The sequence below is a fragment of the Staurois parvus genome, unplaced genomic scaffold (genome assembly GCF_062004578.1).
Source record: "Staurois parvus isolate SC_StPar_1 unplaced genomic scaffold, SC_StPar_1.0 ptg001005l, whole genome shotgun sequence".
Classification (NCBI taxonomy): Eukaryota; Metazoa; Chordata; class Amphibia; order Anura; family Ranidae; genus Staurois; species Staurois parvus.
In genome coordinates, this window is record NW_028318801.1 from 676,271 (window position 1) to 693,354 (window position 17,084).

Here is a 17,084-nt window from a genome sequence, read left to right on the forward strand (position 1 = left end):
AAGAAGGATGAGAAGAAGGAGAAGGATGAGAAGAAGGATGAGAAGAAGGAGAAGGATGAGAAGAAGGAGAAGGAGAAGGATGAGAAGAAGGAGAAGGAGAAGGATGAGAAGATGGAGAAGGATGAGAAGAAGGAGAAGGAGAAGGATGAGAAGAAGGAGTTTCAACCGCTGTATGAAGAAAATGTCACAGAACTGTCAGAAATAGCCTATTTCTGACAGTTCTGTGACATTCCCTCCATACAGCGGTTGAAACATTGTATCTATTTGTTTCCATAAATGGAAACAAATAGATACAATGTTTCAACCGCTGTATGGAGGGAATGTCACAGAACTGTCAGAAATAGCGGAGCTCTGCAGATACACTTAGCGGAGCTCTGCAGATACACTTTTTGCCGGCTTGGAATTCTTCTTATTTTCATCCTACTTCTTCTTCTTCTTCATCCTCATCCTCATCCTCTTCTTCTTCTTCTGAGGATGAGGATGAAGAAGAAGAAGAAGAAGAAGTAGGATGAAAATAAGAAGAATTCCAAGCCGGCAAAAAGTGTATCTGCAGAGCTCCTCTAAGTGTATCTGCAGAATAGAGGAGCTCTGCAGATACACTTTTTGCCGGCTTGGAATTCTTCTTATTTTCATCCTACTTCTTCTGCTTCTTCTTCATCCTCATCCTCAGAAGAAGAAGAAGAGGATGAGGATGAGGATGAAGAGGAAGAAGAAGAAGAAGAAGAAGTAGGATGAAAATAAGAAGAATTCCAAGCCGGCAAAAAGTGTATCTGCAGAGCTCCTCTATTCTGCAGATACACTTAGAGGAGCTCTGCAGATACACTTTTTGCCGGCTTGGAATTCTTCTTATTTTCATCCTACTTCTTCTTCTTCTTCTTCATCCTCATCCTCAGAAGAAGAAGAAGAGGATGAGGATGAAGAGGAAGAAGAAGAAGAAGAAGAAGTAGGATGAAAATAAGAAGAATTCCAAGCCGGCAAAAAGTGTATCTGCAGAGCTCCTCTAAGTGTATCTGCAGAATAGAGGAGCTCTGCAGATACACTTTTTGCCGGCTTGGAATTCTTCTTATTTTCATCCTACTTCTTCTTCTTCTTCTTCTTCATCCTCATACTCAGAAGAAGAAGAAGAGGATGAGGATGAAGAGGAAGAAGAAGAAGAAGTAGGATGAAAATAAGAAGAATTCCAAGCCGGCAAAAAGTGTATCTGCAGAGCTCCTCTATTCTGCAGATACACTTAGAGGAGCTCTGCAGATACACTTTTTGCCGGCTTGGAATTCTTCTTATTTTCATCCTACTTCTTCTTCTTCTTCTTCATCCTCATCCTCATCCTCTTCTTCTTCTTCTGAGGATGAGGATGAAGAAGAAGAAGAAGAAGTAGGATGAAAATAAGAATAATTCCAAACCGGCAAAAAGTGTATCTGCAGAGTTCCTCTATTTCTGACAGTTCTCTGACTTTCACATTTACAGCGGTTGAAACATTGTATCTGTTTCCGAATAAAAACATCTGTATCCTAAATGGAAACAAATAGATACAGTGTTTCAACCGCTGTAAATGTGAAGGAACTGTCAGAGAACTGTCAGAAATAGCGGAGCTCTCTGCAGGGACACTTTTGCCGGCTAATCGGGAAAAATCCGATTCGCGCACCCGAAGTAGGCTAATATTCGGATTCGACGCAAATCAAATTTTTCCTGAAATTCGAATCGAATTCCACTTCGCCTGGTTCGATTCGCTCATCTCTAATCCCAACCATGGCACCCCCTGCCTGGAACTTGCATGTTCTCCCTGTGCTTGCGTGAGTTTTCTCCAGTTTCCTCACACACTTCAAAGACATGCTGGTAGGTTAATTGGCTCCTGTCTAAATTGTCCCTAGTATGTGTATGTATGAATGTGAGTTAGGGACCTTAGATTGTACACCCCTTGAGGGTTAGGGACTGATGTGAATGTACAATATATATGTAAAGCGCTGCGTAAATTGACAGCGCTATATAAGTACCTGTAATAAATAATGGACTTGCTGAAAACAATGCACTCCCTGTGCGGCTGATATCTCCACAGTTGTTGAGAAGAACGCTAAAGCCCCGTCAGATATGAGAATATCGGACAAATGATTGTGTGTTTTTTTTGTTTTTTTTTGCTAGTGTCTCAAAAATGAAGAGGTTACTAAAGTTATGACAATTCTTGTACGACAGAATACAAAATTCAAAAGTAGTGTAATCTATTTACCAGACCGTACTAAATTAGTTATTATTAAATTGAAAAATAATCAAAGGGCAAGTTTGTGCAAATAGGACAACGATAAAAAAAAGATGTATTTAAACACTGCAATAATAAGTTCACATTTAGGTTCACTACACACTATACACTTCTATTTAAAGTAGGTCTATAGGCAAAACGTTTGGATAGAGTAAGGGAGGGTTATAACCCCGGTCAGATTTTTTTTTTTCGACATCTGTAGTCCATTGTGGAGATTTCCCTTCACATCCTGCGCCGTAGCCAAACGGGAAGTAAGAAGAAATCAATGCAAATTAAGAGAATTCCTTTGGGACCCCCAGGTCACCAGAACTAGTAACCCCAATGGAAGATTTCCCTCAAGTACTTTTCTGGGGACAACCCAAATTTTGTGATTTTGTTTCACTTTCAATGATAATGGTAAACAGGACAAACAGAGAGGGTGAATCTCTTTAACAGGGGGCACAGACAGTGATAAAAACTGACAGGTGTTCTAATCCCTCTCCACTCTATCTAAAATTTTTAAAAAAGTTTTGCCTTTAGTTATACTTTAATATTCAGTTGGACATTCTTTTATTTGTTGAAAACACAAGAAAATTTTGGGTCATTAAAAACAATCTATAGTCACATATTTATTATAGTCATACAGAAGGCTGCCCATAGTCATAAGATAATAGTCCCAAAGAACATTTAATTTAAATCAATACTAAAGGTTCTTTTTTTTGGGGGGGAATAACAAACATATTATACTTACCTGCTATGTGCAGTGGTTTTGCACAGAGTAGCCTGGATCCTTCTCTTCTCGGGTCCCCCGCAGGCTCTCCTGGCTCCTCCTTTCTGTCAGGTGCCCCCATAGCAAGCAACTTTCTATGGGGGCACCCGAGCAGGCATGTTCCCAAGCCGCTGCTGTGTCCATTCACACCTTGAGCCGCAGCTTTGCCCCGTCCCCTCTCTCTCCTCATTGACTGATGGGCTGTGATTGACAGCAGTGGGAGCCAATGGAGCCAGAGGAGGCAAAGACCCAGGACGGCAGAGGCTGTTGTGCACATCGATGGATCTCAACGAGGCTCAGGTAAGTATTGAGGGGGCTGGGGGTGCTGCTGCACACAGAAGGTTTTTTACCTTCATGCATAGAATGCATGAAGGTAAAAAAAACCTTGAGCCTTTGCAACGCTTTAAGTCGATTGTTAGCCTTCAAATAAGAGGTTTTTTTTGTACTTGTGTGTGTTGTAACACCAACCCACACACTCTGTTGTGAAATGGCACCCACCCATGGATTCTCTTCCTTCCCTACAGCAATATGTGGAGTCTGGGGCTTACCTGGTGCTAGAGTTCAGTCTGGAGAAACCCTTGGTGCCCAAACGCATGGCTGAGGAGATGGAGCTGAAGTGAGTATCAGAACCAGTTCTTCTGTTTCTGTCCTGTCAGTTGAAAAGTCTAATATTAAGGCCTCATGCACACAGGGCATTTTTGCAGCCACTTTTAGGGGCGTCAGGCATTTTTTTTACTGCTTCCAAATGGTCCTCCATGTTGTTCTATGTATCCATGCACACATAGACTTTTAGAAGTTTCTAGCAGCTGTAGCATTTACCAGCAGGAAAAGAAACCCAGGGCCTGTGCGTCCAGGAGCAGCAGCGTTTTGGCAGAAAAAACAGTTGACGCATGTAAACAAGTCTAAACATATCCAAACGTGCATCAGGTCTAGGCATGTTTAGTGCTTGAGTGTTAATTCATTTCAATGGCCAGAATAAATTATTATTCTGGCCAATGAAATGAAGCGCTTAACGCTTGTAAACGCACCTAAACGCTTGTAAAAGAGTTAGACACTTTGACAAGCTTCAGGCATTTTTTCTGCCAAAACTCTGCTGCCAAGAGAAGGAGCGTTTTTAAAACATCCCATGTGTATGAGGTCTAAAGCTGAACCCTGGGCACAAAAATATTTATTTAAATATATTTCTCAATACCCACCAAAGGATGTAAATCCACTTTTCATTTACCAAATGCCTTTGCAAACCCAAATATTACATTGTAAAGGTCGCAGTGGCATCATCATTGTGCTGTTCAAAACCTGCGCAGAGAGAAGAGCTGTGGGAGGGACCTATCAGGTCCCACCCACTACAGAAAACTGCAGTAGGGGGCGGAGACAAGACCAGTCACCCTGCACAAGGAGAAAGAGCAGCAGTGAGCAGCTGTTATTACAGGAAGTTCCTGCACAGAGGGAAAGTCTCACACTGGATTACTACACAGATCTGAAAGAAATCCACAAATCACACCGAGATTCATGGACGAAAACACTGGTTTATACAATGTATTTAGACAATATTGCTTATCTCGGAATTCAGCTTCAAAGTGGAGGGCGATGAGTGGGCAGGTTACATGCTTGGAAATCATGTGCTTACCCAGCTCACTCCATCTATTAATTGGCTTATGGTGCCTCCAAGTCTACACCGCCTTACTTTCTGAACCCTGGTCCAGTGGGCACACCCATCATGTTACGCTATGACCTCTGGTCAAGTGGACACCCCCTAACTCTCTGACATCTGGTCAAGTGGACATCAAGTTACTCTATGACCTCTGGTGAAGTTGACACCCCCTAACTCTCTGACATCTGGTCAAGTGGACATCAAGTTACTCTATGACCTCTGGTGAAGTTGACGCCCTCTAACGCTCTGATATCTGATCAAGTGGACATCATGTTAGTCAATGATGTTTGGTGAAGTTGACACCCTCTAACTCTCTGATATCTGGTCAAGTGGACATCAAGTTACTCTATGACCTCTGGTGAAGTTGACACTCCCTAACTCTCTGACATCTGGTCAAGTGGACATCAAGTTACTCTATGACCTCTGGTGAAGTTGACACTCTCTAACTCTCTGACATCTGGTCAAGTGGACATCATGTTACTCTATGACCTCTGGTGAAGTTGACACCCTCTAACTCTCTAACATCTGGTCAAGTGGACATCATGTTAGTCAATGATGTTTGGTGAAGTTGATACCCTTTAACTTTCTGACATTTGGTCAAGTGGATATCATAGTTGCATAGCAAAAAGTTATAATCTTATACCCACAGTTGGTCCAGAGGAAGGCAAAAAACCCAGCAAAGCATGAAACAATTTGCTCCTGCAGGGAAAGAAAATTCCTTCCTGATCCCCCGAGAGGCAATTGGATATTCCCTGGATCATCTTTACTTATAAATGTTAGTATCCAGTTATATTCTGTGTATCTAGGAAAGAATTCAGAAAGAATCACGTTACTCCATGAACTCTGGTGAAGTTGACACCCTCTAACTCTCTGACATCTGGTCAAGTGGACGACATGTTACTCTATGACTTTTGGTGAAGTGGACACCCCCTAGCCCTCTGACATCTGGTCAAGTGAACACCATGTTACTCTAAGACCTCTGGTGAAGTTGACACTAACTTTCTGACATATGGTTACGTGGACACTATGTTACTCTATGACCTCTGGTGAAGTTGACACTAACTTTCTGACATATGGTTAAGTGGACACTATATTACTCTAAGACCTCTGGTGAAGTTGACACTAACTTTCTGACATATGGTTACGTGGACACTATGTTACTCTATGACCTCTGGTGAAGTTGACATCCCCTAACCTTCTGACATCTGGTCAAGTGGACACCATGGTACTCTATGACTTCTGGTGACGTTGATGCTCTAACTTTCTGACATATGGTTACGTGGACACCATGGTACTCTATGACCGCAGGTGAAGTGGACACTCCCTAACTCTGTGACATCTGGTCAAGTGGGTACCATGTTACTCTATGACCTTTAGTGAAGTTGACACCCTCTAGTTCTCTGACATCTGGTCAAGTGGGTACCCTTTACAATCTGACCTCTGTTTAAGTGGGTACCCCCCTTACTAGTCTAACCTATCCAAAACTAAAAAAAAAATATGTGTCTATAGATACACTTTAAAGTTTGGAATGTACAAACTCCTTGCTTTGGGCAACTACATCACTTTTCTGCAAGGTTCCCTCTTACATTTGTATGTCTTGGTCTTCGAGTGTAGAGAACAGTCTGTGTATTGGGGGCAGAAGACCCCCCACACAGCTCTACAGCTAATTCCCTTCTACCAGTGTTTACGACCAGCAGACTTGAGCGGCTAATAGCAGCTGTCAATTTATAACTATATCTGTCACACAGAGCTGCAAAGTGCCTGTGAAATTTGTGATCAGCCTGACAAACGATCCTCAGTAGGAAAATAATAAGCCACCCAAGTGCCGCCAGCAGTAAAGAATAGCTGTGAATTCTGACACTTTGTAATAATATATACAAGATCATTTTTACAGTCACACTGACTCGAACTTGTCTTATCACATAGGGTGAAGGAACTCGTTCCACCCCGTGCACAGCTTAACCGGCGGGCGGCCAATGCCCAGAAGGTGAGGATTCCGTTTTGATAGACATATTATATAATTCACAGTTCTTTATAGGCGATCATTAGTAGATTGTGTGAACATTCAGTGCTTTCAAAGATGAAATGCCTGGTATTATATTGCTCAAACAAAAGCTCCAGAGCATGAATACCAGTATAAATTAACAGAGACACAAAATGGTTACATTTTTCATAAAGGATAAGTTAAACTTTAAGACAAAGTGCATTTATCCATTTTGCCCCCTTTGCCCTGATCTAACCTAACTTACCTTCCCTCTACAGGGGGACCAACCGAGATCCAGCGGCGATGGTTCCAATGTATGTTTACATCCAGCAGTGTAGGTCTTAACTGTTCTGGCCATGCCTGCACATTACAGCCACAGAGACTTCCATGGGGTTGTCCCTTATAATCTCTGGCCTAGGGGCATTATCCCATAGAAGTCGGTGGGGCTATGTTGTGCAGGCATGGCCAGGTCAGTGAAGACTTGTGGCACTGGATGTAAACAAACACTGGATACCACAGCCATTGGATTAAGTTAAGTAAGCGTCTGTGGAAAAGAGAGGTTGGGTTAGTGTTGTCTTAAAGTGCACTTATCCTTTAAAGCAGAGGTCTGAAAACTTTCTAAAAAAAAAGGACCAGTTTACTGTCCCTCAGACTTAGAGGGGCCAGACTGTGCCCAGTGGGAACAGGAAATTCTCCATCTGAGCCACATCTGTGAGAGTAAACAATGCCTTAGGCTTGGTGGTCAGTGGGAGTAAAAAAATTCTTAATTGTGCCCCTTTGTTGGTATCAATGAAAGAAAAAGTGCCCCTTCATTGGTGTCAGGGGAAAGAATAGTGTTCCATCATTGGTGTCAGTGGAAGGAATAGTGCCCCATCACTGGTGTCAGTGAAAGGAATAGTGCCCCATCATTGGTGTCAATGGGAGGAATAGTGCCCCATCATTGGGTGCCAGTTGGTGAAATTCTGCCCCAATGTTGGTGTCAGTGGAAGGAATAGTGCCACCCCCCCACCCCAACACTGGTATCAGTGGAAGGAATAGTGCCCCATCATTAAGTGTCAGTGGGTGAAATTATGCCCCAATGTTGGTATCAGTGGAAGGAATAGTGCCCCATCACTGGTGTCAGTGGAAGGAATAGTGCCCCATCATTGGTTTCAGTGGGAGGAATAGTGCCGCCATCATTGGTATCAGTGGGAGGAATAGTGCTCTATCATTGGTATCAGTGGGAGGAATAGTGCCCCATCATTGGTATCAGTGGGAGGAATAGTGCCACATCACTGGTATCAGTGGGAGAAATAGTGCCCCATCATTGGTATCAGTGGGAGGAATAGTGCCCCATCATTGGTATCAGTGGGAGGAATACTGTCCCATCATTGGTATCAGTGGGAGGAATAGTGCCTCATCATTGGTATCAGTGGGAGGAATACTGTCCCATCATTGGTATCAGTGGGAGGAATAGTGTCCCATCATTGGTATCAGTGGGAGGAATAGCGCCCATCATTGGTATCAGTGGGAGGAATAGTGCTCTATCATTGGTATCAGTGGGAGGAATAGTGCCCCATCATTGGTATCAGTGGGAGGAATAGTGCCACATCACTGGTATCAGTGGGAGGAATAGTGCCCCATCATTGGTATCAGTGGGAGGAATAGTGCCCATCATTGGTATCAGTGGGAGGAATACTGTCCCATCATTGGTATCAGTGGGAGGAATAGTGCCTCATCATTGGTATCAGTGGGTGGAATAGTGCCCCATCATTGGTGTCAGTGGGAGGAATAGTGCCGCATCATTGGTTTCAGTGGGAGGAATAGTGCTGCCATCATTGGTATCAGTGGGAGGAATAGTGCTCCATCATTGGTATCAGTGGGAGGAATAGTGCCCCATCATTGGTATCAGTGGGAGGAATAGTGTCCCATCATTGGTATCAGTGGGAGGAATAGTGCCGCATCATTGGTTTCAGTGGGAGGAATAGTGCCCCATCATTGGTGTCAGTGGGAGGAATAGTGCCGCATCATTGGTGTCAGTGGGAGGAACAGTGCCGCCATCATTGGTATCAGTGGGAGGAATAGTGCTCCATCATTGGTATCAGTGGGAGGAATAGTGCCCCATCATTGGTATCAGTGGGAGGAATAGTGCCCCATCATTGGTATCAGTGGGAGGAATAGTGTCCCATCATTGGTATCAGTGGGAGGAATAGTGCCCCATCACTGGTATCAGTGGGAGGAATAGTGCCCCATCATTGGTATCAGTGGGAGGAATAGTGCCCCATCATTGGTATCAGTGGGAGGAATAGTGCCCCATCATTGGAGTCAGTGGGAGGAATAGTGCCCCATCATTGGAGTCAGTGGGAGGAATAGTGCCCCATCATTGGTATCAGTGGGAGGATCAGTGCCCCATCATTGATATCAGTGGAAGGAATAGTGCCCCATCATTGGTATCAGTGGGAGGAATAGTGCCCCATCATTGGTATCAGTGGAGGAATAGTGCCCCATCATTGGTATCAGTGGGAGGAATAGTGCCCCATCATTGATATCAGTGGAAGGAATAGTGTCCCATTATTGGGTGTCGGTGGGAGAAATTATGCCCCAATGTTGGTGTCAGTGGAAGGAATAGTGCCCCATCGTTGGTATCAAGGGAAGAAATAATGTCCCTTCATTGGGTGTCAGTGGGAGAAATGATGCCCCAAAGTTGTCAGTAGAAGGAATAGTGCCCCATCATTGGCATCAGTGGAAGCAATAGTGTTCCATCAATGATATCAGTGGGAGGAATAGTGCCTCATCATTGGGTGTCAGTGGGAGGAATAGTGCTTCATCATTGGGTGTCAGTGGTGGGAGGAATTATGCCCCAATGTTGTTGTCAGTGGAAGAAATGGTGCCTCATTGTTGGTGTCAGTTTGAGGAATCAAGCCTCATATCAGTGGGAGGAATAGTGCCCCAAGGGCCAGAAATATGCAAGGAAAGGGCTGCACATGACCTGTTGGTCAGTCGCAGATTGGAGACCAGTGCTTTAAGGCCTAACCTTTTTTTAAATTTTGGATGTAGCGGGGATGAAGTAATATTTTTCATTTCTCAGATTTTTAATTCTTTCCGAGACACTGGGGAGACTCTCTCACTTCCTGCCCATGCAATCTCTAAAAAATAAAAACCTGACCCTGCTTTATCTAAAACAAACTGGATTTATTTTATATCCAATGCATACTTGGGAGCTAAAATACATCACATGTTATTAGCATGGGTTAGGCAGGAAAAACATAAATACTGTATCTTTTCATTTCAACTGTGTATTTAGCTGTTTGCCTGGAGTTCCTCTTTAACCATCCCTTGTGTCTCTCTCAATCCTGCAGGCAGTGGCCGACTATCACAGCCAGGTCAGCAGTATAACGAAGGCCATCTTGGAGGAATACTGCGATCTGTTTGATCAGCAAGCTGCCAGCGGGGTGGAGGTGGATCCTCAGGTTCTAGAAGAACAGAAATGTCAGCTCAACTATGAGTTAAACTGCTCCGGAAAATACTTTGCTTTCAAGGAACAAATCAAGGTAGAAATAACAGGAAAAGGCACTCATTTCAGGATCATGGTTACTATTTGTAAAGTTTAAAACTCACCTTTTTTTCACAATATGTATTTTTAGTGACAGTTGGGGGTAATGTCAGTAACGTGATACACTTAGAAGCCAAGAAGACTTTTTTTAAAACTGATTTTTATTCTTATATTTTGTCTTCCCTGGTTCATTTCTCCCCCCTCATCAACATGCTATTGAAATTTTACACAAAGCCTTTCCATTTTGTTTAAAAAGTTCATTAGCACTTGGACCCAGCTTTATCGTCACTGGGTCTCTGTGCTTCTCTATGCAATGCAGGCAAATTATAACTGTCATAGTTTCCTGAAAACAACAGATCACCCTAGGTAATGCCCACTTGGGATGCTGAACCTCCCTGATTGAAAAACTTGAAATCCAATAAATGAAAGGGCCAGGCCAAGGACAGTCAGGCTGGGATGGAAATGAATAGTTTAACAGTTGGACATCCTCCAGCCAGGAAATGAGGTGGGCTCTATCTGACTTGCTGTAGCTTCTAATGCACATTGTGGCCTCTTGATTGGCGTCATCTTGCGCATGCGCACAGGAGTCAGTCATTCTAGCACAATCAAAAGTGTGCCAGGAATATACTCGGAGCTGTGCATGTACATTTGGTAGATAATGGTGAGCAGGCAGGTAATTAATATTAAATCAATTGTGTTGCGTCTGTCCTTTAAATCACGCGCAAAATTCCCCAATGTAATGAATCAAGTAACATTAGCTCATATAAACCAAAATCATAGAAATTAATCAAGTGCACATAAAACTATAAATGGATCAAACTGAAATATACTTGTGAACAATCAGCACCAAACCGGAAGCTTCCAGTATCCCAATGATGTCAATTCTGACGAAACATGTTGGTCGGAGCTTAATGATCTCACGTCATCGGCATTCCAATCGGCATGGTGCCATCCATGTTTAGAAATGGATAAACTGAAATGTTTTTCAGATATAACCACAATGAAATCTTTTGTGTAGCACGCAGTGGTGAAGATTGTCAGGGAGAAGTACCTGAGGACCACAGCTTTCGAGGACCGCAACCAGCTTCAGGCATTCCTGAGTGAGCTGTACATTTACCTGGTGGATCAGATGCACGTTGCTCTTAACAAGGTAAGGAACAGCAAGGTCTGAGAAGTCTCACATATGTGAAGTAGGGAACATAGACAATCACATTGGTTTACACCAAAAGAAGTTTAGGAGTACATCAGTTCAGTTGGCAATGGGTGAGCCTCTCTTTCTTCCATTCCCTAGACCCTGTTTGATGACAAAGAAGAGCCTCCCCCCGATCCAATGACAGATACGGAACAACTGCTGCGATTTGCCAAGGAAGCAGAGATGAATGAGGATTATAATCTAGCTGAGATGTATTATAAGGAGGTGAGGAAATGATTTGCATGGCATATACATTGTGCTTTGCAGAGAACACAGAGACATTGACATCAGGCACCTATTCCCACCACACTCATACAGGCCCATACTTTCCAAGGTTCCAGAAGCCAACCAGTAGGATCTTTGGAGGAAAACAGAGTAACCAATGATAATCTAAACCAATGGTTCTCACTTAGGGTACATTTTGGGCTCCACTGAGGTGCCATGAGCATGAGACCCAGTTGCCATGGATCAGAGATGGACTAGAGGACTCTGATTTGGCGGTGAACTCTGTGGTGATGGAGAGACTCTCATGTTGGAGAACTTCTGACTGTGGTGATGAGGAACTCTGATGTATGGGGTGGACTTTGATGTGACTTCTGTGGTGATAGGGGACCTCTAATGTGATGGGGCAATTTCTGATGTTAAGGGGGGCTTCTGCTGTGAAGTAAATTTCATCAAGGTGGTTGTGTGCATTGTGCCAGGCTCAGGGTTTCTCACTGATAGGTTACGTTTCATTTTTTTACGTTTTAGACTGGGGTGTCTCGAGAGCAAGGGCAGACTGACCATTCGAGCACTCGGGCACTGCCCGAGGGCCCGGGGTCAGTAGGGGGCCCCATGAAATGCCCCTGGCACCTTTTATAGGCTTTTTTGAGCGTGCTTTGAGTATGGGCAAGGACACAGGGGCCCCATGATCCCTTATTGCCCGGGGGCCCCATGAGTTGTCAGTCCGCCCCTGCTCGAGAGTCTGTGTACTTTTAAAGGGTGCCAGAATTAAAAGCTAAGAAATGCTGATCTAAACAAACACACAATGCATGCAGCTTCTTGGCTGAGTTGAACCTTAAGCACTACTGCAGAAGGCCATAGCTCTAACCACTAAAGTGAGCGTCTGGAAAACTCTATACGTTGTGATTTGGCCAAACGTTTTAAAACTATGGAGCCTAGGAGGGTGCTACACATGGTCTGCTTCAGCATCTCCATATTTGTATGGTACCATTATATGTGTGTATAAAAACCAAAGGATATGTGTGTAGCCCCTTGTCCTAAACAGGGCCTACCAGTAAATTTACTTGTGCTAGGCTGTAGTTAACCTGGATGATTTGTAATCATTTGGGTTCACCCCTAGGTCTAGCATAGCTGTGGTTCCTCCTTTTTGCCAATGGGTTTCACTGGCGCCTTTAGCATCGGCATGGTGGGTTGCAGTGAAGCTGGATTATGAATATGCATACTGCTCTCAACCAACCAGTGGGAGTTTCTCTGGCAGCTGATGCATGCTGGGATAGTGTGTATATATTTGGGGAGGTCAAGTAATCAGGGTCCTCCTACCTAGACCTTGGCCTGGCGTGGGTGTGTAAGGAGGCTTTGCAATGGAGAACCTGTCTGGAGCCTTGAGATGAAGTACCAGAGGTTACTCTTCTAGAGTGGAGAATGTGGAAAGCCTGGGAAAGTGTCAAGATGGACTCATCCAGATAATCCCTGAAGTGCTATGAGTTTTTGGTTGCTATAAGAGACAGCTGTTGCTACTGAGATACAGAACTCTGGGTGCAGGTCAAAGGCCCTTTTTCTGTACTGCTGTCTACCTTGGCATTTTTTGTCTAAGGAGCCTGATGGTCTGTATGCCTACTGTTCTAGGGTGTCCTGTGCCCTAACCTCTCTCCCTGAATTTTGTTGTTGTGAGCAATAAGCTCATTTTTGTTCAGTCTAAAAGTGACTGGCGCCCATTTTTCTGCAACTGTCGACCCCCAGTATGCCTAGCGACCAGTACTCTGAGATGAAATGTCAGCAGTCCCTGATGCCGGGGTCGGGGGCATTACATGTATAGAACCTTATTTTTTTTTTTGGATCCTCTACTTTATCTGATTAGTAAGATGCATTAATATATCCCTTCTGTTTTTGTTCTTCCTCTTTAGAGACTGGCTCGTGACCGTCAGTGCCCTGATCACTGGTTAGAGTATGGAAGTTTCAGCCTTTTGGTTGGTGATATTATCAAAGCTCGGCAATGCTTCCACGAGGCCTTGCTACAAAACCGGCAACATTTACACAGGTGACAACACTCCAGAGCAACCACTGCTTGAGTAGATATTCCACATTGTTCTCATTTTGTGTGTTCAAAGGCCACCACTGAAACTTTGATTTATACATTTTATGAGTTCACTTTGCACGTTTATTTTATTAAATGATATTTATTTTCTTCTATGTACAGTTTGCTCCTGTGTGGTATAGTAGATGTTCTCTTGGATAACAATGGGGATGCCGAAGTGTTTTTTGAAGACGCAACTTGTGTTCACCCGAGCAGTGTCTTGGCCTGGACTGTGCTAGGTATGTGCATGTTCTTTTCAAAGAAACACTTCAAAAATCTTTTGGCAAGCTTTCACAGAGGAACGAAGGCTGTTATAGACACAACAGTGGGGGCACTCAATATAAATACCCATAGCTTTGGAATGGAATGTCCAGCAAGCTCATACACATGTGCCATATAGTATATTCCAGGTTATTTATTGCTATCTGATGACATATAGACATGTGCTAGTCATCTGGCAATCCATGTTGCCATCTGATTGAACAATCTGTGCAGATTTAAAGCCAACTGTAGTGTTGCTAAACCACCTTCAGGGCCTCTGACATCTGTGTCCCCTATTCGGTATACAGTATTCCACTGAGGGTGCAGGTCAGGCTAGGAGTCCGCCCTGACTCTATATAATACACAGAACAAGGAGAGAAATCTCAGCCACCGTACACCATGCAAGCCCAGCGTGTAATAGGCGATAGCACCTTTAGTCTAACTCCATCCAGTCCACACCCCCAACATGTTTCACCCCACCCATGGGGCTTGGTCATGGAGGCCCTTCAGTCATGGACCTCAATGACTAAGCCCCATGAACAGGGCGAAACATGTCAGGGGGCGTGGACTGAATGGAGTTAGGCTGAGACTGCTATCACCTTTTACACGCTGGGCAGTGGCTGAGATTTCTCCCCTTCTTCAACTGTAGTGTTGGTGTTGTAGGACCTATCTAAAGTGTAGTGTTGTAGGACCTATCTAAAGTGTAGTGTTGTAGGACCTATCTAAAGTGTAGTGTTGTAGGACCTATCTAAAGTGTAGTGTTGTAGGACCTATTTAAAGTGTAGTGTTGTAGGACCTATCTAAAGTGTAGTGTTGTAGGACCTATCTAAAGTGTAGTGTTGTAGGACCTATCTAAAGTGTAGTGTTGTAGGACCTATTTAAAGTGTAGTGTTGTAGGACCTATCTAAAGTGTAGTGTTGTAGGACCTATTTAAAGTGTAGTGTTGTAGGACCTATTTAAACAATTCGTTCAATCCATACCCAATTAGGCAGGTCCTCACACTTCATAGTTCGTGGTAAACCTAAAGGTGGTCGAACATTTTGAATGTATAGCATGTGACCAACTTTAATCTCTGTATATTCACTGATAGTTGACAAAGTTATTATAAACTATGCCAGGAGACACCAACATTTTGGCATTTTTCTATATATGGAAATAATGGCTCCAATGATTTCCCTTTTTTAACAAAAATTGCTCTGCCATATGTAGATAAAGGTGGTTTGGAACAGTCAACCTTGAATGACCGCTGAGAACCTCCTTCTTTTGTATCACACAGGGCTGTTTTATGAGACCCAGGGCGATGACATCCGGATGGACATGGCTTTCTCGGAGGCTGGAAAGCTGCACCAGGCTGAGCTGGCTTTGGAAAGATCAGTGGCTCATGTTCAGTCCAGAGTTCCAGACAATGGATTGACTGTTGCTGCAGAGACCAGTGATAAAGGTAAGATACCTCTCTCCAGGTCTAATTTCCTATATCCAGGGTATTTTCTACGTCCAGGGTACCAACATGCAGAGCCTAAAGACAAGAACAGCGAGAAACTAGTATAAAAATGTAAACTCTAAATTGATTTATTAGTATGCAAACCTCCATTTCAGGAATTACAAAAGTGACACATACCTGGTTAGAGGCCAAAGTGACGAGAGGGCTTCCCTTACAACTCTGGCCCACTGGAGGTGGTGATAGGGAGCTCAAGGCACAAAGTGACACAGGTGCCAAAAGTCCACTTCACTGGGGGCTGCTCCTGGAGGTGGTCAGCAGGGTAGCTAAGCCAAGGTCATACACGGGTGGTCAGTAGAGTTGGAAATAACGGTGAGATCAGAAACCTTTAAATAGTGCGTTTGGTGTCTGGAATTGGATGCTCACGCACATGCACCTGCAAGGCGCAGATGTCCATGCATCACATCTGAGCATGTTTCTGCACAAATGTGAGTGCCCACACATGGAACCATAGACTACAGCAAGGACCAGGTGCCCAACGTGTGTGTGTGTATACTGTGTGTGTGTGTATATATATATATATATATAAAAAAATTTCTAATGGTCTCCTGGCCATTACGATGACATCGCGGGTCCTTTCACTTCCTGCATCTGTGAGGGGTCCTTACTGCTGCTTTAAATGTCTCTCATGTAATGAATTATGATCTCCATTCATACAGTAGTACTCTGGGTGTAGATAAAGTGGGTTGGATGATGCTGCCATTCATTCGCCCAGAACTGGAGTGCCATCTAATGGTGGAAATAAAATACTATGGGGGACAGTTTTGGATTAAAGATGAGTATTACAGCAGAAGCTTAATTTTAATTTGCCCTTTTAACTTATGCATTTATTGTTTTTTTTAGCTGACATTCTTCTTTGACTTATTTGTTCGCAGAAAAACTTTTTTATTTATTAATCAAGTGAAAATCTCTTATTAAAAGGCTGATGGCTGAGGATAAAATAATATATAAATAATTACTAGACCTTAGCCTTGTTCTTCAAAATGTAAAATAAAAATTGCAGAGTCTGTTTTTGAAAGTTGGAAGAAATAGAACTGGTGTCCTTACCAACCAATATTTTTTCATCCTCTAATCCAGTGGGCTCCAAACTCTGGCCCTTTGCTTGCCTTTATCCAGTCCTCGGGGCCATATTCCATCCACTGACACCAACTATTGTGAACTTTCCTCCCACTGAGAACAACGATGGGGCACTACTCTTCCCACTGATACCAATGATGGGGCAGTATTCCTGCCCCTGATACCAACAATGGGGCACTATTCCTCCCACTGATACCAATGATGGGGCACTATTCCTCCCACTGATACCAATGATGGGGCACTATTCCTCCCACTGATAACAATGATGGGCACTATTCCTCCCACTGACACCAATGATGGGGCACTATTCCCTCCCATTGATACCAATGATGGGGCACTATTCCTCCCACTGATATCAATGATGGGGCACTATTCCTTCCACTGATACCAATGATGAGGCAATATTCCTCCCACTGATACAAATGATGAGGCACTATTCCTCCCACTGATACCAATGATGGGACACTATTCCTCCCACTGATACCAATGATGGAGCACTATTCCTCCCACTGATATCAATGATGGGGCACAATTTCTTCAACTGATACCAATGATGGAGCACTATTCCTCCCACTGATACCAATGATGGAGCAC

The 17,084-nt window shown here is 43.7% G+C and overlaps 1 protein-coding gene across 1 annotated transcript in view; it reads left to right on the forward strand.

Annotated features, from left to right (window-relative positions):
• Positions 1-17,084, forward strand: part of CFAP70 (cilia and flagella associated protein 70) — a 71,749-nt gene that overhangs the window by 32,008 nt on the left and 22,657 nt on the right. Inside the window, exons 13-20 of the mRNA XM_089657500.1 lie at positions 3,524-3,615; positions 6,577-6,637; positions 9,973-10,164; positions 11,185-11,316; positions 11,458-11,583; positions 13,485-13,618; positions 13,778-13,893; positions 15,192-15,356. Coding sequence (XP_089513626.1) covers positions 3,524-3,615; positions 6,577-6,637; positions 9,973-10,164; positions 11,185-11,316; positions 11,458-11,583; positions 13,485-13,618; positions 13,778-13,893; positions 15,192-15,356 — 1,018 coding nt within the window. The remainder of the gene's footprint in view (positions 1-3,523; positions 3,616-6,576; positions 6,638-9,972; positions 10,165-11,184; positions 11,317-11,457; positions 11,584-13,484; positions 13,619-13,777; positions 13,894-15,191; positions 15,357-17,084) is intronic.